Source organism: Taudactylus pleione, unplaced genomic scaffold (genome assembly GCF_031769625.1).
Source record: "Taudactylus pleione unplaced genomic scaffold, aTauple2 ptg000867l, whole genome shotgun sequence".
Classification (NCBI taxonomy): Eukaryota; Metazoa; Chordata; class Amphibia; order Anura; family Myobatrachidae; genus Taudactylus; species Taudactylus pleione.
Genome location: NW_028285269.1, coordinates 814,525 through 835,379, shown reverse-complemented (window position 1 = coordinate 835,379; position 20,855 = coordinate 814,525). Strand labels below are relative to the sequence as shown.

At 46.6% G+C, this 20,855-nt stretch overlaps 1 protein-coding gene across 2 annotated transcripts in view; it reads left to right on the top strand.

The window, feature by feature from the left end:
* The window catches only part of LOC148474224 (tRNA wybutosine-synthesizing protein 4-like), a 289,412-nt gene that overhangs the window by 205,869 nt on the left and 62,688 nt on the right, over positions 1-20,855 (top strand). For both annotated transcript variants that reach the window (XR_015872909.1, XM_088458915.1), the window contains exon 13: positions 11,953-12,140. Coding sequence is in view for 1 of the 2 variants with exons in the window: in XM_088458915.1 (XP_088315041.1) it covers positions 11,953-12,140 (188 nt within the window). In the remaining variant the exon portion in view is untranslated. The remainder of the gene's footprint in view (positions 1-11,952; positions 12,141-20,855) is intronic.

Genomic DNA, 20,855 nt, shown 5'->3' with positions numbered 1-20,855 from the left:
GTAACTGACCAATCACGAGGCGGCTGGTGTAAGCGTAGTGTCACTCTCCTGGATAACACATGTAACTGACCAATGACGAGGCGGCTGGTGTAAGCGTACGGTCACTCTCCTGGATAACACCATGTAACTGACCAATGACGAGGCAGCTGGTGTAAACGTACGGTCACTCTCCAGGATAACACCATGTAACTGACCAATGACGAGGCGGCTGGTGTAAGCGTACGGTCACTCTCCTGGATAACACCATGTAACTGACCAATGACGAGGCAGCTGGTGTAAGCGTACGGTCACTCTCCTGGATAACACCATGTAACTGACCAATGACGAGACGGCTGGTGTAAGCGTACGGTCACTCTCCTGGATAACACCATGTAACTGACCAATGACGAGGCAGCTGGTGTAAGCGTACTGTCGCTCTCCTGAATAACACAATGTAACTGACCAACGACGAGGCGGCTGGTGGTGGCAGTGCAGCATGGTATTACCCAGGTGCTCAGTTACTGGCTCTTTCTTATACTATTCCCAAGTCTGATCTCACTGCACATCTTACATCTCCCCCCTCCCTGCAGTGCAGCATGGTATTACCCAGGTGCTCAGTTACTGGATCTTTCTTACACTATTCCCAAGTCTGATCTCACTGCACATCTTACATCCCCCCCCCCCTGTAGTGCAGCATGGTATTACCCAGGTGCTCAGTTACTGGCTCTTTCTTACACTATTCCCAAGTCTGATCTCACTGCACATCTTACATCCCCCCTCCCTGCAGTGCAGCATGGTATTACCCAGGTGCTCAGTTACTGGCTCTTTCTTATACTATTCCCAAGTCTGATCTCACTGCACATCTTACATCTCCCCCCTCCCTGCAGTGCAGCATGGTATTACCCAGGTGCTCAGTTACTGGATCTTTCTTACACTATTCCCAAGTCTGATCTCACTGCACATCTTACATCCCCCCCCCCCTGTAGTGCAGCATGGTATTACCCAGGTGCTCAGTTACTGGCTCTTTCTTACACTATTCCCAAGTCTGATCTCACTGCACATCTTACATCCCCCCCCCCTGCAGTGCAGCATGGTATTACCCAGGTGCTCAGTTACTGGCTCTTTCTTACACTATTCCCAAGTCTGATCTCACTGCACATCTTACATCTCCCCCCCCCCTGCAGTGCAGCATGGTATTACCCAGGTGCTCAGTTACTGGCTCTTTCTTACACTATTCCCAAGTCTGATCTCACTGCACATCTTACATCTACCCCTCCCCCCTGCAGTGCAGCATGGTATTACCCAGGTGCTCAGTTACTGGCTCTTTCTTATACTATTTCCAAGTCTGATCTCACTGCACATCTTACATCCCCCCCCCCTGTAGTGCAGCATGGTATTACCCAGGTGCTCAGTTACTGGCTCTTTCTTACACTATTTCCAAGTCTGATCTCACTGCACATCTTACATCCCCCACCCCTGTAGTGCAGCATGGTATTACCCAGGTGCTCAGTTACTGGCTCTTTCTTATACTATTCCCAAGTCTGATCTCACTGCACATCTTACATCTCCCCCCTCCCTGCAGTGCAGCATGGTATTACCCAGGTGCTCAGTTACTGGATCTTTCTTACACTATTTCCAAGTCTGATCTCACTGCACATCTTACATCTCCCCCCCCCCCCTGTAGTGCAGCATGGTATTACCCAGGTGCTCAGTTACTGGCTCTTTCTTACACTATTTCCAAGTCTGATCTCACTGCACATCTTACATCCCCCCCCCCCCTGTAGTGCAGCATGGTATTACCCAGGTGCTCAGTTACTGGCTCTTTCTTACACTATTCCCAAGTCTGATCTCACTGCACATCTTACATCCCCCCCCCCCCTGCAGTGCAGCATGGTATTACCCAGGTGCTCAGTTACTGGCTCTTTCTTACACTATTCCCAAGTCTGATCTCACTGCACATCTTACATCCCCCACCCCTGTAGTGCAGCATGGTATTACCCAGGTGCTCAGTTACTGGCTCTTTCTTACACTATTCCCAAGTCTGATCTCACTACACATCTTACATCTCCCCCCCCTGCAGTGCAGCATGGTATTACCCAGGTGCTCAGTTACTGGCTCTTTCTTACACTATTCCCAAGTCTAATCTCACTGCACATCTTACATCCCCCCCCCCCTGCAGTGCAGCATGGTATTACCCAGGTGCTCAGTTACTGGCTCTTTCTTACACTATTCCCAAGTCTGATGTCACTACACATCTTACATCTCTCCCCCCCCCCCTGCAGTGCAGCATGGTATTACCCAGGAGCTCAGTTACTGGCTCTTTCTTATACTATTCCCAAGTCTGATCTCACTGCACATCTTACATCTCTCCCCCTCCCTGCAGTGCAGCATGGTATTACCCAGGTGCTCAGTTACTGGCTCTTTCTTATACTATTCCCAAGTCTGATCTCACTGCACATCTTACATCCCCCCCCCCTGTAGTGCAGCATGGTATTACCCAGGTGCTCAGTTACTGGCTCTTTCTTACACTATTCCCAAGTCTGATCTCACTGCACATCTTACATCCCCCCCCCCCTGTAGTGCAGCATGGTATTACCCAGGTGCTCAGTTACTGGCTCTTTCTTACACTATTCCCAAGTCTGATCTCACTGCACATCTTACATCTCCCCCCCCCCCCCCTGCAGTGTAGCATGGTATTACCCAGGTGCTCAGTTACTGGCTCTTTCTTACACTATTCCCAAGTCTGATCTCACTGCACATCTTACATCCCCCCCCCCCCCTGCAGTGCAGCATGGTATTGCCCAGGTGCCCAGTTACTGGCTCTTTCTTACACTATTCCCAAGTCTGATCTCACTGCACATCTTACATCCCCCCCCCCCCCTGTAGTGCAGCATGGTATTACCCAGGTGTTCAGTTACTGGCTCTTTCTTACACTATTCCCAAGTCTGATCTCACTGCACATCTTACATCCCCCCCCCCCCTGTAGTGCAGCATGGTATTACCCAGGTGTTCAGTTACTGGCTCTTTCTTACACTATTCCCAAGTCTAATCTCACTGCACATCTTACATCCCCCCCCCCCCCCTGCAGTGCAGCATGGTATTACCCAGGTGTTCAGTTACTGGCTCTTTCTTACACTATTCCCAAGTCTAATCTCACTGCACATCTTACATCCCCCCCCCCCCCCTGCAGTGCAGCATGGTATTACCCAGGTGCTCAGTTACTGGCTCTTTCTTATACTATTCCCAAGTCTGATCTCACTGCACATCTTACATCTCCCCCCCCCCTGCAGTGCAGCATGGTATTACCCAGGTGCTCAGTTACTGGCTCTTTCTTACACTATTCCCAAGTCTGATCTCACTGCACATCTTACATCTCCCCCTTCCCTGCAGTGCAGCATGGTATTACCCAGGTGCTCAGTTACTGGCTCTTTCTTATACTATTCCCAAGTCTGATTTCACTGCACATCTTACATCTCCCCCCCCTGCAGTGCAGCATGGTATTACCCAGGTGCTCAGTTACTGGCTCTTTCTTATACTATTCCCAAGTCTGATCTCACTGCCAATCTTACATCTCCCCCCCTGCAGTACAGCATGGTTTTACCCAGGTGCTCAGTTACTGGCTCTTTCTTACACTATTCCCAAGTCTGATCTCACTGCACATCTTACATCTCCCCCCCCCTGCAGTGCAGCATGGTACTACCCAGGTGCTCAGTTACTGGCTCTTTCTTACACTATTCCCAAGTCTGATCTCACTGCACATCTTACATCTCCCCCCCCCCCCCCCCCTGCAGTGCAGCATGGTATTACCCAGGTGCTCAGTTACTGGCTCTTTCTTACGCTCTTCCCAAGTCTGATCTCACTGCACATCTTACATCTACCCCCCCCCTGCAGTGCAGCATGGTATTACCCAGGTGCCTCAGTTACTGGCTCTTTCTTATACTATTCCCAAGTCTGATCTCACTGCACATCTTACATCCCCCACCCCTGTAGTGCAGCATGGTATTACCCAGGTGCTCAGTTACTGGCTCTTTCTTACACTATTCCCAAGTCTGATCTCACTGCACATCTTACATCTCCCCCCCCCCCGGCAGTGCAGCATGGTATTACCCAGGTGCTCATTACTGGCTCTTTCTTATACTATTCCCAAGTCTGATCTCACTGCACATCTTACATCTCCCCCCCCTGCAGTGCAGCATGGTATTACCCAGGTGCTCAGTTACTGGCTCTTTCTTACACTATTCCCAAGTCTGATCTCACTGCACATCTTACATCCCCCCCCCCCGTAGTGCAGCATGGTATTACCCAGGTGCTCAGTTACTGGCTCTTTCTTACACTATTCCCAAGTCTGATCTCACTGCACATCTTACATCTCCCCCCCCCCCCCTGCAGTGCAGCATGGTATTACCCAGGTGCTCAGTTACTGGCTCTCTCTCTTACACTATTCCCAAGTCTGATCTCACTGCACATCTTACATCCCCCCCCCCGTAGTGCAGCATGTATTACCCAGGTGCTCAGTTACTGGCTCTTTCTTACACTATTCCCAAGTCTGATCTCACTGCACATCTTACATCTCCCCCCCTGCAGTGCAGCATGGTATTACCCAGATGCTCAGTTACTTGCTCTTTCTTACACTATTCCCAAGTCTGATCTCACTGCACATCTTAGATCTCCCCCCCTGCAGTGCAGCATGGTATTACCCAGATGCTCAGTTACTTGCTCTTTCTTACACTATTCCCAAGTCTGATCTCACTGCACATCTTACATCCCCCCCCTCCCTGCAGTGCAGCATGGTATTACCCAGATGCTCAGTTACTTGCTCTTTCTTACACTATTCCCAAGTCTGATCTCACTGCACATCTTACATCCCCCCCCTCCCTGCAGTGCAGCATGGTATTACCCATGTGCTCATTACTGGCTCTTTCTTACTCTATTCCCAAGTCTGATCTCACTGCACATCTTACATCTCCCCCCTCCCTGCAGTGCAGCATGGTATTACCCAGGTGCTCAGTTACTGGCTCTTTCTTATACTATTCCCAAGTCTGATCTCACTGCACATCTTACATCCCCCCCCCCCTGTAGTGCAGCATGGTATTACCCAGGTGCTCAGTTACTGGCTCTTTCTTACACTCTTCCCAAGTCTGATCTCACTGCACATCTTACATCTCCCCCCCTGCAGTACAGCATGGTATTACCCAGGTGCTCTGTTACTGGCTCTTTCTTACACTATTCCCAAGTCTGATCTCACTGCACATCTTACATCTCCCCTCCCCCCTGCAGTGCAGCATGGTATTACCCAGGTGCTCAGTTACTGGCTCTTTCTTACACTATTCCCAAGTCTGTTCTCACTGCACATCTTACATCTCCCCCCCCCCCTGCAGTGCAGCATGGTATTACCCAGGTGCTCAGTTACTGGCTCTTTCTTACACTATTCCCAAGTCTGATCTCACTGCACATCTTACATCCCCCCCCCCCCTGTAGTGCAGCATGGTATTACCCAGGTGCTCAGTTACTGGCTCTTTCTTACACTATTCCCAAGTCTGATCTCACTGCACATCTTACATCCCCCCCCCCCCTGTAGTGCAGCATGGTATTACCCAGGTGCTCAGCTACTGGCTCTTTCTTACACTATTCCCAAGTCTGATCTCACTGCACATCTTACATCCCCCCCCCTGCAGTGCAGCATGGTATTACCCAGGTGCTCAGTTACTGGCTCTTTCTTACACTCTTCCCAAGTCTGATCTCACTGCACATCTTACATCCCCCCCCTCCCTGCAGTGCAGCATGGTATTACCCATGTGCTCATTACTGGCTCTTTCTTACACTATTCCCAAGTCTGATCTCACTGCACATCTTACATCTCCCCCCCGCAGTGCAGCATGGTATTACCCATGTGCTCAGTTACTGGCTCTTTCTTACACTATTCCCAAGTCTGATCTCACTGCACATCTTACATCCCCCCCCTCCCTGCAGTGCAGCATGGTATTACCCAGGTGCTCAGTTACTGGCTCTTTCTTACACTATTCCCAAGTCTGATCTCACTACACATCTTACATCTCCCCCCCTGCAGTGCAGCATGGTATTACCCAGGTGCTCAGTTACTGGCTCTTTCTTATACTATTCCCAAGTCTGATCTCACTGCACATCTTACATCTCTCCCCCCCCCCCTGCAGTGCAGCATGGTATTACCCAGGTGCTCAGTTACTGGCTCTTTCTTATACTATTCCCAAGTCTGATCTCACTGCACATCTTACATCTCTCCCCCTCCCTGCAGTGCAGCATGGTATTACCCAGGTGCTCAGTTACTGGCTCTTTCTTATACTATTCCCAAGTCTGATCTCACTGCACATCTTACATCCCCCCCCCCCTGTAGTGCAGCATGGTATTACCCAGGTGCTCAGTTACTGGCTCTTTCTTACACTATTCCCAAGTCTGATCTCACTGCACATCTTACATCCCCCCCCCCTGTAGTGCAGCATGGTATTACCCAGGTGCTCAGTTACTGGCTCTTTCTTACACTATTCCCAAGTCTGATCTCACTGCACATCTTACATCCCCCCCCCTGCAGTGCAGCATGGTATTACCCAGGTGCTCAGTTACTGGCTCTTTCTTACACTATTCCCAAGTCTGATCTCACTGCACATCTTACATCTCCCCCCCCCCCCTGCAGTGCAGCATGGTATTACCCAGGTGCTCAGTTACTGGCTCTTTCTTACACTATTCCCAAGTCTGATATCACTGCACATCTTACATCCCCCCCCCCCCCTGCAGTGCAGCATGGTATTACCCAGGTGCTCAGTTACTGGCTCTTTCTTACACTATTCCCAAGTCTGATCTCACTGCACATCTTACATCTCCCCCCCCCTGCAGTGCAGCATGGTATTACCCAGGTGCTCAGTTACTGGCTCTTTCTTACACTATTCCCAAGTCTGATCTCACTGCACATCTTACGTCCCCCCCTCCCCCCTGCAGTGCAGCATGGTATTACCCAGGTGCTCAGTTATACCCCTTTCAGACATACAAACCGGGAAATTTCCTGCTCAGACCCGGGAATTTCTCCAGTGCAAAATCCCGGGTATTTAGTCAAGACCCCCGTTTCACACTACAGTGTCTGCCCGGGAAATTCCCGGGTATACCCCTTTCAGACAAGAGCAGGGTTTTTCAGAGTTTTACATAGAAAAACAGTTTTGTCATTAAAAGTGGACGTTATGCTGGCACACATTAATGATGTTATGCAAAGGTGGGGATGTGGTATAAGGGGACTGTGAGTTATTGTTATTGAAATAAATACGAAGACTTAATATTTGAAAGGTTCAAAAAATTTGTTTTGCATACAAAGTTTGAAAGCCTTAATTCCATATTTCTTACAAAATAAAACACAATTCAAAACCAAACAATAGTATTAAAAAAAAATAACAGTAAAGTGCACATTTACTTCAGAACATTGTTAAGTGTGCATATAGCTATGAGGCATTAAACAAGCCTTTAAAATTAAAAAAAATAGGTAGATCCGTGTTTACACCAACTCAATATCCTATAACAAAAGCAGTAACCATAATATTTTCAACATCGTCATATGAAATATGTCTTGTTAACATCACTAGATATATTTGATCACCACATTTAAATATTTCTGTAAACTGTAAACTCTGGGTTTTGTCAGGAGTACGTTCCTGTGACAGAGTATTAGCTGGCAAAGTATCTTTAAATTGACCTTCAAGTACATTATCTAATGTACTATCTGTAAATGTTGAGGATGACTGAGGTGTTTGCGGATGCTTGGATATATGGGATGTTTGGCCAAATGCTGGGGGGGGGCTTTGCTTGTTGCAAATACTGGTATGTAGTTGGGTCAAATGCTGGGGGGCTTTGCTTGTTGCACATACTGGGATGTTTGGCCAAATGCTGGGGGGGCTTTACTTGTTGCGCATACTGGTATGTAGTTTGGCCAAATGCTGGGGGGGACTTTACTTGTTGCGCATACTGGTATGTAGTTGGGTCAAATGCTGGGGGGGCTTTGCTTGTTGCACATACTGGGATGTTTGGCCAAATGCTGGGGGGGGGGCATTGCTTGTTAAGCATACTTGCATGTAGTTTGCCCAAATGCTGGGGGGAAATTAGCGTGCTGGCCATACTGTGATGTATGCTGAAATGAGGTGGGAGACTGAGGTTGCTGCACATACGGATTGTTCCCCAAATGAGTTTGGATAATTAGCTTGTTGCCCAAAATGGGTGGGTGGTGGAACAGGTTTTGGTTTGTAGTGGATTGTGCTCAAGATTTGAGTCAAAAATTCACGGTTATCGTGACTAAGCCTTTCCTGCATAGCCATCATTTCCTTTAGCAAATTACTCTGCATTTCCCTCTCATTGGCCATGAACCGCTGCAGTCTGGCGTCCTCATGTGTCTGCCATTCCCAATCTAGGTCGCTTAGTTGTTCACAAAGAATATTTCTCATGGCTTTGGTAGCAACATCAATTTTGCTCTTCTTTTTACGTGTTGGCACTGTGACAACTGAAAGTAAAAGAGAGAAAACATTGAGCAACACATGTAAAAAATATTTCAAACACAAAACAATAAATGGTCCCAATTCAGAAAGCAGCACGTCTGTTTGCATGCGGTGCCCATCCTCCACTACAAGATAAACACAGAAACAATACTATATGCTAGAAATTTAATGACAACATTACATAGATCAGTGGTTCTCAAACTCGCTCCTCAGGACCCCACACAGGTCGCTTTTTCCAGGTCACCCAGTAGGTGCACAGGTGTGTTCATTACTCACTGACACATTTTCCAGGTCACCCAGTAGGTGCACAGGTGTGTTCATTACTCACTGACACATTTTAAAAGATCTACAGGTAGAGCTAATTATTTCACTTGTAATTCTGTGAGGAGACCTGGAAAACATGCACTGTTTGGGGTCCTGAGGACTGAGTTTGAGAACCTGTGACGTAGATTAATGCAGCAGAACATAAGTTATTTGATTTAAACTTACTGTTACCGCGTAGGGTGGGCTTGTCTCCCTGGGTCTGTGGCTCAGACTCAGAATCTTGCCTTTGCGTTGGAGAGATCACATCTGTGCCAGTGCTTGGTTCAATGATGATGGTATTAGATGAGTCCTCATCTGCGTCATCAAATAGGACCTGCGATAATGCCGGGCTCTGCTGGCTGCTCTCAGGAGTTGTTGAAGGCCGGCATGTCGTTGTTGCAGACAGTGTGCCAGCATCACTTGAGGAAGATAGAGCAATGGGGTTGCATAGTGCTGTATGCCCAAAAGCCAAAGTGCATAAATCGTATAAGGGCCACTCCATCTTTCCCACACCACTGCGATTACCATTGTGGTCATGGACCTTTGTGTATTGTTTCTTTATGCTCTTCAGCTTATTAAGGACTTGCTGCTGTGTCCTCACAATACCCCGGCTGGCCAGGATTTTGGCAATGTTGCAATAGATCATGGCATCTTTACCAGTGCCTGTGACTTGAGCTTTTATTTCCTCCTCTCCACTCACATGTAAGAGCTCACGGACCTCCTCATCCTTCCAATGTGCCATGATCACCAACCACCTGTACACAGCAAAAATAAAGATTACCGCGCTAAAGAAACCCAGAAAATTTAGATAAAAAATAATAAATAAATAAGAAAATGAATAAAAAATATCTCTTGTTAGGTAAAAAGTTTTCAGTATTTTAAAATAGATGCCATATATAATAAGAAACAAGCTCTTCTAATAAGGTAATAAAAACCAGTAACTTACATAGTATAACACTATGACATAAATAATAACATTAGATGCTAAATATGTTTACACACCTGGCACCACTCTCCAGACACCTGGCACAAGTTCACCTCGTAGTGTTGCGGCCTCTCCAGACACCTGGTTCAAGTTCACCTCGTAGTGTTGCGGCCTCTCCAGACACCTGGCACAAGTTCACCTCGTAGTGTTGCGGCCTCTCCAGACACCTGGCACAAGTTCACCTCGTAGTGTTGCCGGCCTCTCCAGACACCTGGCACAAGTTCACCTCGTAGTGTTGCCGGCCTCTCCAGACACCTGGCACAAGTTCACCTCGTAGTGTTGCAGCCTCTCCAGACACCTGGCACAAGTTCACCTCGTAGTGTTGCGGCCTCTCCAGACACCTGGCACAAGTTCACCTTGTAGTGTTGCGGCCTCTCCAGACACCTGGTACAAGTTCACCTCGTAGTGTTGCGGCCTATCTGTAACTGTTGCAGCACCAAATTTGCCTTGTAGCACTGCACAGGCATCTTAGCGCTATGTTTAACGTTTATATGGCGTCTGCCCTCCTCTGTCCGGCTGTTGCTGATGACCTCATCAACAGGCAGCAGCGTCTGGCCAATCAGGAGCTGTTTGGTGAAGCCCGGAAGTAAATTCCCGGGTAGCACCATTCAGACAGAAGCAGGGTAATTTCCCTGGACTTAAGTCCCGGGAAAAACCCTGGTCGATTGCAGGGGCGGCTACCCGGGAACACGTTCCCGGGTAGGCACCTTTCAGACAGACGCGGCTACCCGGGAATTTGGCTGAGGCAGGCCAAATTCCCGGGAATCTCGACAAGTCTGAAAGGGGGATTACTGGCTCTTTCTTGCGCTATTCCCAAGTCTGGTTCAGGCCCTTAGTATTTTAGGATTAGTTTAGCATAAGGTATAGTACTTTAAGAAAAAGTTGCATGGTGCAACCAACTACATTCTTGGCGACAATCTGGCTGCCTCCTCCTCCTGCGGGCGTGATGTGTATTTAGTGGTGGGATGGGGGCATGACTGCATGATCGCATCATTGCGGCCACGCCCCCACCACAATGCAAGGATTACTGGCATTGTGCAGCCAAGGTCTGGGCCATGATGACACGATTCACTGCGAATCGCGTCATCGGCTCCCCCTGGACCGCGCACTTATAAGGGGAAGCGGACGCCGGCTGGGTGGATTGTGGGTGAGGCACCCAGCCGTCCTGGGCATCAGTGACACTGTAAATGGAGCTATTTGGCAAGAATTGAAGATCGGTGTATTGGACACTACTGTACTGCATTTATAAATGACTAATATTGTTGTAGGAATGTGATCAGCTCACATATGGATAAATGGGTTCAGCACAGGGGTGATATACCCTCAGCAGTAAAGTCTCTAACACACACAAAAATTAGCTTAAACATGGTCATCAAAGCAAAATATATGCCAAAGCAATGAAGAGCCCCAGTCAGTGTCAGCTGAGCATTTTCTAGGAGTGAGTCCCCAGTGTTTTCCGCTAGTCCCAGCATCTCCTATATGCACCTGCCGCTGACCATCCAATAATAATAGGCTTGTACCGGATGTATAGGCATTTTTTTTCTTCGTCTGCATCTTTTTGCAATTGCATGAAAATGCCCTTGGTGTGCTGGAACTACATTAAGATCCCTCCCTCCTGCCCTGTTCTGTCCATCCAGTCCCATGCAGGCATATGTGCGTGGGCTCCCACTATTCTGGGAATGAGCAGTGCGCCAATATGTTTCCCCAACTGACGCAGTGTCCCGCAGTAATATATAGTCCCTGAAAATGACACATACATACGTAGAATCATGTAATAACATGTACACAAACAATTTTATCAAATTTTTCCTCTTTAGATCTATTATTGCAACTTGATTACATTTAGGGGCCTATGTATCAAAGCTTGATGAGAGATAAAATTGTGAGATATAAATTACCAACTAATTAGCTTCTAACTTACATTTTATAGGCTGTGTTTGAAAAATGACAGTATTAACCAATCAGCTCCTCTTTCTCTCAAACACAGCCTATAAAATGTAAGTTAGAAGCTAATTAGTTGGTAATTTATATCTCACAATTTTATCTCTCATCAAGCTTTGATACATAGGCCCCATAGTCTGTTATATCTGACTCATTGAAGATTTCTCATCTTTCGATGCTTCTCGGTTCTCTTGCGATCATTGGTAGAGCCTAACACACATTTATCTCTTACTTTTGTAGGTTCCTGTAATAGGTGATGCCCCGATGGGATGTCACTCTCATAGTTCCTGTGCATGGAAAGGGGGAGCCGTAATATCTGGGGGACTTCTGAAGTCCGGTGTCCCCAGTGGCTTCATTATGGTCTTGCGACCCTGTGACACCCATTTTATGTGGGAAACACTGAAAACCACTCCCAGACTTACACCCAGGTAATTTTCTTATACATTATTTATATTTATATATTTTATAAAGTGTATACTGCTAAATATAATACTGTTATATAGTATTCCGTTAATTCTATTGGGTCTGGTATGTAATGTGACGAGATGTGACATGTACAGTCTTGCCATGGTCATAATGTGGACTTAGTACATATTCACGGTCGTCATGTACACATAGCAATTTTTACACTGTTAGAACCCTAAATATAATCCTAACTGCAGCCTACCAGTAACATGTAGCTGTCCACATTCACATGTTGAGAAAAAAGGTGATGTATCCGCACAGAAAATGAGTATATACTGATCATATGTTCATTACCAACATCTAAGGTTTATAATCCCAATTCTGGATCTGGGCATTTCTCAAGTTGGTGCTCCCTGGAGCTAACAGTAGCAGATATGTGTATAGAGGGAAAGAGAAGGTTCTTTTTCTGGGGCACTCTTATGTAAATGTTTGTCAAACTTAAAAAATAACTTTTATTAAAGTATCTTTAAATTAGGGGTGTGCACCGGCCACTTTTCGTGTTTTGTGTTTTGGTTTTGGATCTGGATCTTTCTTCGTGTTTTGGATCTGGATTGGTTTTGCCAAAACCACCCTTCCGTGTTTTGGGTTCTGGGTTTTGTGTTTTGGATCTGTATTTTTTTGAAAAAAAGCATAAAAACAGCTAAAATCACAGAATTTGTAGGTTTTTCTGCTCCTATGCTATTATTAACCTCAATAACCTTAATTTCCACTCATTTCCAGTCTATTCTGAACACCTCACACCTCACAATAGTGTTTTTATGTCCAAAAGGTTGCACCGAGGTAGCTGGATGACTATGCTAAGCGACACGAGTGGGCGGCACAAACACGTGACCCATCTAGGAGTGACACTGCAGTGGCAGACAGGATGGCAGTTAGAAAAACTAGGCCCCAAACTGTACATAATGCAAAGAAAAAAAGAGGTGCAAGATGGAATTGTCCTTGGGCCCTCCCACCCACCCTTATGTTGTATAAACAGGACATGCACACTTTAACAAATCAATCATTTCAGCGCCAGGGTCTGCCACACAACTGTGGCTGAAATGATTGGTTCGTTTGGGCCCCCACAAAACAAGCTGGCAATTAATGTGTCCCTGCACAAACTGGCTCTACGGAGGCAAGATGTCATCCTCATCCTCCTCATCCACCGATTCCTCACCCTCTTCAGTGTGTACATCCTCATCCTCACAAAGTATTAACTCGTCCCCACTTGAATCCACCACCACAGGTCCCTCTGTACGTTCTGGAGGCTGGTCTCCCTGGAAGAGCTGATAATTCATTTTGATGAACATCATCTTCTCCACATTCTGTGGAAGCAACCTCCTACGCCTTTCGCTGACAAGGTTCCCGGCTGCACTAAACACTCTTTCGGAGTACACACTGGAGGGGGGGCAACTCAGGTAAAATAGAGCCAGTTTGTACAGGGGCCTCCAAATTGCCTCTTTTTCCTGCCAGTACAGGTATGGACTGTCTGACATGCCTACTTGGATGCTGTCACCGATGTAATCCTCCACCATTCTGTCAATGGTGACAGTATCATATGCAGTGACAGTAGACATGTCAGAAATTGTTGCCAGGTCCTTCAGTCCGGACCAGATGTCCAAACTTGGTCCTGCCTGCCCTGCATCACCGCCAGCGGGTTGCTTAGGATACCTAAGTTTTTTCCTGGCAGCCCCAGTTGCGGGAGAAAATGAAGAAGGAGCCGTTGACGTGTCACGTTCCGCTTCAGCTGACAGTGTGTTCACCAGCAGGTCTTTGCACCTCTGCAGGCTTGTGTCGGCCGGAAAGAGAGACACCACATAGGCTTTAAACCTAGGATCGAGCACGGTGGCCAAAATGTAGTGGTCTGATTTCAACAGATTGACCACCCTGGAATCCTGGCAAAGCGAATGAAGGGCTTCATCCACAAGTCCCACATGCCGAGCGGAATCGCTCCGTCTTAGCTCCTCCTTCACTTTCTCCAGCTGCTTCTGCAAAAGCCTGATGAGGGGAATGACCTGACTCAAGCTGGCAGTGTCTGAACTGACTTCACGTGTGGCAAGTTCGAAGGGCTGAAGAACCTTGCACAACACGGAAATCATTCTCCACTGCGCTTGAGTCAGGTGCATACCCCCTCCTTTGCCTATGTCATAGGTGGATGTATAGGCTTGTATGGCCTTTTGCTGCTCCTCCATCCTCTGAAGCATATAGAGGGTTGAGTTCCACCGCGTCACAACCTCTTGCTTCAGGTGATGGCGGGGCAGGTTCAAGAGTGTTTGCTGGCGCTCCAGTCTTCGGCACGCAGTCGCTGAATGGCGAAAGTGGCCAGAAATTTTTCGGGCCACCCAAAGCGTCTCCTGCACGCCCCTGTCGCTTTTCAGAAAATTCTGCACCACCAAGTTTATTGTGTGAGCAAAACATGGGACGTGCTGGAATTTGCCCAGATGTAATGCCCGCACAATATTGGTGGCGTTGTCAGATATCACAAATCCCCAGGAGAGTCTAAGTGGGGTAAGCCACTGGGCGATGATTTCCCTCAGTTTCTCTAAGAGGTTGTCGGCGGTGTGCCTCTTACTGAAACCGGTGATACACAGCGTAGCCTGCCTTGTAACGAGCTGGCGTTTCTGAGATGCTGCTACTGGTGACGCTGCTGCTGTTGCTGCGTAAGGTGATACATCTACCCAGTGGGCTGTCACAGTCATATAGTCCTTAGTCTGCCCTGTTCCACTTGTCCACATGTCCGTGGTTAAGTGGACATTGTGTACAACGGCATTTTTCAGGACACTGAGGACACTTTTTCTGACGTTCCTGTACAGTCTCGGTATCGCCTGCCTAGTGAAGTGGAATCTAGACGGGATTTGGAACCGGGGACACACTACCTCCATCAATTGTCTAAATCCCACTGCACTAATGGCGGATACCGGACGCACGTCTAACACCAACATAGCAGTCAAGGCCTCAGTTATACGTTTTGCTTCAGGATGACTGCTGTCGTACTTCATCCTCCTCGCTAAGGACTGTTGGAGGGTCAATTGTTTAGTAAAAGTAGTGGTGTTCCTACTTCCTCTCTGGGATGATGAACGACTCCCAGCAGCAGCAGCAACAGCAGCAGCGGCAGCAGTAGGCGTAGCAATGCAGGATCCTCCGGAGGAATCCCGGATAGGAGAGTCAGTCATGCCAGTGATATGGCCTGCAGGACTACTTCCGATCCTGACTAAGGAGGAAATTGACGAGGAGGGAGTTGTCGGTGTGGTTTGCAGGCGCTTGGATACAACAGGACAACGGGATTTAGGTGTCCCTGGACTGCTTACGGTCTGAGCCAAAGTTTCTGAACTTGACAGTAACTTTTTATGAACGCGCTGCAGGTGCCGTATAAGGGAGGATGTTCCTAGGTGGTTGACGTCCCTACCCCTACTTATTTCACCTTTACATATGGTACATATGGCAAGACAGTTGTTGTCCGGATTTGGATAGAAATATTGCCAGACCAAAGAGGTGGAATGTTTGGTCTTCTGCCCAGGCATGACCGTGATGGGCTTTTTCATCCCACGGACAACAACTGTCTCCCCCGGAGCCTGATTTAAACAAACCACATCACCATCAGAATCCTCCTCGCCAACTTCCTCCTCAGCGCCAGCTACACCAGTATCCTCATCCTGTTGTACTTCAACAGTGACATCTTCAATTTGCATATCAGCAAGTGGACTGTGGGTGCTCCTTTCAGCACTTGCAGGGGGCGTGCAAATGGTGGAAAGAGCCACCTCTTCCCGTCCAGTGCTGGGAAGGTCAGGCATCGCAACCGCCACCACACTTGGACTCTCCTTGGGGATTTGTGATATCTTCTTAGAAAGCACAGTTCTTCGCTGTGCTTTTGCCAGCTTAACTCTTTTGATTTTTTTAGTGGGAGGAGTGCTTCCATCGTCATGTGAAGCTGAACCACTAGTCATGAACATACTAGGGATCGACCTTAGCCGTTCCTTGCCACTCCGTGTCGTAAATGGCATATTGGCAAGTTTACGTTTCTCTTCAGCTGATTTAAATGTCTTTTTCAAGGTCATTTTCCTGAACTTTGCCATTTGGGATTGTATGTGCCCTCTACTATGACATTGGGCATCGGCCTTGGCAGACGACGTTGATGGCATGTTATCGTCTATGTCATGACTAGTGGCAGCAGCTTCAGCACTAGGAGGAAGTGGTTCTTGATCTTTCTCTATTTTATTTTTATCGGAGAAAGTTTGGTCCTCCATTTATGTTATATCGATTTGATATATACGTGCGGCTAAACACAGAAAATAATTTTTTTTTTGGTTTGGACTGGAGTGTACTTTGTGGGTTACAGCACCCTTTAACGGTCAAGCCAGCCGGCCCTTTACTTATGACACAGGCGCACTCTTGGCACTACTTTGTTGATGCACGTGCGGCTACTGCGCACACAATTCACAAACACAGAAAATAATTTTTTTTTGGTTTGGACTGGAGTGTACTTTGGGGGTTACAGCACCCTTTAACGGTCAAGCCAGCCGGCCCTTTACTTATGACACAGGCGCACGCTTGGCACTACTTTGTTGATGCACGTGCGGCTACTGCGCACACAATTCACAAACACAGAAAATAATTTTTTTTTGGTTTGGACTGGAGTGTACTTTCGGGGGTTACAGCACCCTTAACGGTCAAGCCAGCCGGCCCTTTACTTATGACACAGGCGCACGCTTGGCACTACTTTGTTGATGCACGTGCGGCTACTGCGCACACAATTCACAAACACAGAAAATAATTTTTTTTTTGGTTTGGACTGGAGTGTACTTTCGGGGGTTACAGCACCCTTAACGGTCAAGCCAGCCGGCCCTTTACTTATGACACAGGCGCACGCTTGGCACTACTTTGTTGATGCACGTGCGGCTACTGCGCACACAATTCACAAACACAGAAAATAATTTTTTTTTTGGTTTGGACTGGAGTGTACTTTCGGGGGTTACAGCACCCTTAACGGTCAAGCCAGCCGGCCCTTTACTTATGACACAGGCGCACGTTTGGCACTACTTTGTTGATGCACGTGCGGCTACTGCGCACACAATTCACAAACACAGAAAATAATTTTTTTTTTGGTTTGGACTGGAGTGTACTTTCGGGGGTTACAGCACCCTTAACGGTCAAGCCAGCCGGCCCTTTACTTATGACACAGGCGCACGTTTGGCACTACTTTGTTGATGCACGTGCGGCTACTGCGCACACAATTCACAAACACAGAAAATAATTTTTTTTTTGGTTTGGACTGGAGTGTACTTTCGGGGGTTACAGCACCCTTAACGGTCAAGCCAGCCGGCCCTTTACTTATGACACAGGCGCACGCTTGGCACTACTTTGTTGATGCACGTGCGGCTACTGCGCACACAATTCACAAACACAGAAAATAATTTTTTTTTGGATTTGGACTGGAGTGTACTTTCGGGGGTTACAGCACCCTTAACGGTCAAGCCAGCCGGCCCTTTACTTATGACACAGGCGCACGTTTGGCACTACTTTGTTGATGCACGTGCGGCTACTGCGCACACAATTCACAAACACAGAAAATAATTTTTTTTTTGGTTTGGACTGGAGTGTACTTTCGGGGGTTACAGCACCCTTAACGGTCAAGCCAGCCGGCCCTTTACTTATGACACAGGCGCACGTTTGGCACTACTTTGTTGATGCACGTGCGGCTACTGCGCACACAATTCACAAACACAGAAAATAATTTTTTTTTTGGTTTGGACTGGAGTGTACTTTCGGGGGTTACAGCACCTTTAACGATCAAGCCAGCCGGCCCTTTACTTATGACACAGGCGCACGCTTGGCACTACTTTGTTGATGCACGTGCGGCTACTGCGCACACAATTCACAAACACAGAAAATAATTTTTTTTTTGGTTTGGACTGGAGTGTACTTTCGGGGGTTACAGCACCCTTTAACGGTCAAGCCAGCCGGCCCTTTACTTATGACACAGGCGCACGCTTGGCACTACTTTGTTGATGCACGTGCGGCTACTGCGCACACAATTCACAAACACAGAAAATATATTATTTTTTTAGCACTTGGGGGGAGCACCCCTGATGGACAGAGCACCCCCTGGACAACACTACAGCACCCCTTTAGGACTGGGACACTGCACAGGACTTTGGAGTGGACACAGCCCCTATGGAGAACTGACTGCACAACACAGTCCAGCCAGCCCCTATGGACTTTGAAGTAGTGGACACAGCCCCTATCAGCAGCACAGCACAACACAGCCAGCCCCTATGGACTTTGAAGTAGTGGACAACAGCAGCACTACACTACACTACACAGCACTAACTCCCACCCTCCCTCTTCACTGTCCACAGCCGAGTGAGAAAATGGCGCCGACGCGGGTACCTTATATAGGATCCAAAACCCGCGAGACTCGGAAGGCGGGATGATGACGTTTTGCCTCGATGTCAGATCCGAGTCAGGCGGGAAAAGTCGAGCCTGACTCGGATCGGACTCGGATCGGGGGGGCTCGGGGGGGTTCGGATTTCAGAAATCCGAACCCGCTCACCCCTACTTTAAATATAATTACTCTCAAAGGTATGAAAAAAAAAGGGGGGGGGGATTCAACTATTTTATATGTGTCCTTGGATCAACATGTGGTCGAAACAACGGAGATCAAAGAGAAATGAAATCCTCTCATCATTTTAATTTGCTTCCACAGTCTCACAAAGTATCGAAAAGCGAGGAGCGAAAAAATCATAAGATAATAATACAGAACAGTTTGTTCTGATGCAAATTTTCCTTCATGAACCTGAGTGTGTCCATACACAAGAAATATGCCCTAGTATGTATCAATTATAAGGGTACAGGTTCATATGTGATACTCTACACCAGGGCTTCCCAACCACAGTCCTCAAGGCACACTAACAGTCCAGGTTTTAAGAATAGCCATAGTTGAGCACATGTGACTTAATTAGTACCTTAGGTATTTTGATTTAACCATCTGTGCTTAAGCATGGATATCACTAAAACCAGGACTGTTAGTGTGCCTTAAGGACCGAGGTTAGGAATCACTGCTCTACACAGTATCTGGGCTATAAAAGCAATCAGCCATTAAGGGCGTCTCCATGATAAATCATCCAGCATATCTCAGTGATAAATTGTCTGTCACTTCCAAGTGAGTGGTTTTTATAAAGAGGCAGACAGACAAACATCAAAGAGAGTATATATCAGATAATTTTATGTCTATATAAACCATGCACATTTGAAACAGTATGACATTAATTATAGCACAAAATCTCATGGGATGTGTATATAAAGATATCACATGTACCATTCAGAGAACCAGCGCATGTATCAATTATAGTATGTTCTTTTAGATGTAGAACATTGTCATCTCATGGGATTTTTTGTTGTTAACAATGTGCATACAAAGTATTTGTCAGATTCACAAGGAAGCACTAGGTCGTCTGATTGTAAAAGTGTGCGTCTCTTGTATAATACACCTTAGAAAAATGCTGTGCATCACTTCTCACACAGACTTCATACTTTGTCTATTAATAACATTGCATAGGATAAGTATGTCCGGTATATATATGCCTCAGAACTATTTAAAAGGGATTTATGCAGAAAAATATATAAATGTATACATATTGCTGCTATCCCCAATCAGCATAACAACCAGAAAAATACATCTTATAAATAAAGGTCTGGAAGGTAGCATAATAAAGTAATGTACATAGAGTCAGACACGGAGGTCTGAGTGGGGTGATACAATTATCCTTCAGTAGGTATCGAGGAAGGAGGTGGTGGTCGGCATGTGCACTAGCCTGACCATATCTATGTGTGCCGAACGCGCGTTTCGCCCGCTAAAGGTTTGTTCACTATCGCATGAGAGAACCCTCAGCTCTTGCCTTATGTGCTTATTTCCGGTTATGTATCTCGACCACATGATCATGGGAGGTCGTCTCCTCATTGGTTTAGTAAGTCCTATGGTATCCTGTCATGGGTCACGTGTATTGAGTGGCCATTCAGTATAAGGCATCATTAGTGAATCACAAGTGTGCTGAGCAGCCAATAAAGCAGACTCTGTCGCATATTCTAGGCCCTTAATAACCCACCATAATATTGTTTCCTTAATTAACAGTTTCTCAGGCTAAATCTAAATGTGATTAAAATATTGATATATTTTTCTGGGAGAGAGAAGCTAATAATTAAGGAAACAAAAATATGGTGGGATATTAAGGGCCTAGAACATTCTATTAAAGTAAATAGAATTCAGAGGGGCCTTCGGGTCAACAAAACCCCTAGTTTTGGTCAGGACAATCCCATATTCATGGAAAAATTGGACAATGTCCTTCTTGATTGCTCACTTATAACCTCATGAAACTAATCACAAATGAGTAGAAAAATCAATTTGAGGTATTAGAGCAACAAATCAAAGCTAAGGAAACATCTATACTCCCACAGCGAGAAAAGGAAGAATTTAAAATGAATGAGGTAGTACTCTAATTAGAGAATTAGAGAGAGCTGAGGAAGAGGTATAAATGAGGTAGTATTCTAAAAATTAGAGAATAGAGAGAGCTGAGGAAGAGGTAATCAAAACAAAAGATAAAAATAATCTTAAGGGACAAATTAGACTATGAAACTAATAAATTAAGAAATTGGAGCCGCCCTAGGATAAATAATAACTATAATCAATCTGGAAACTTTTAAAA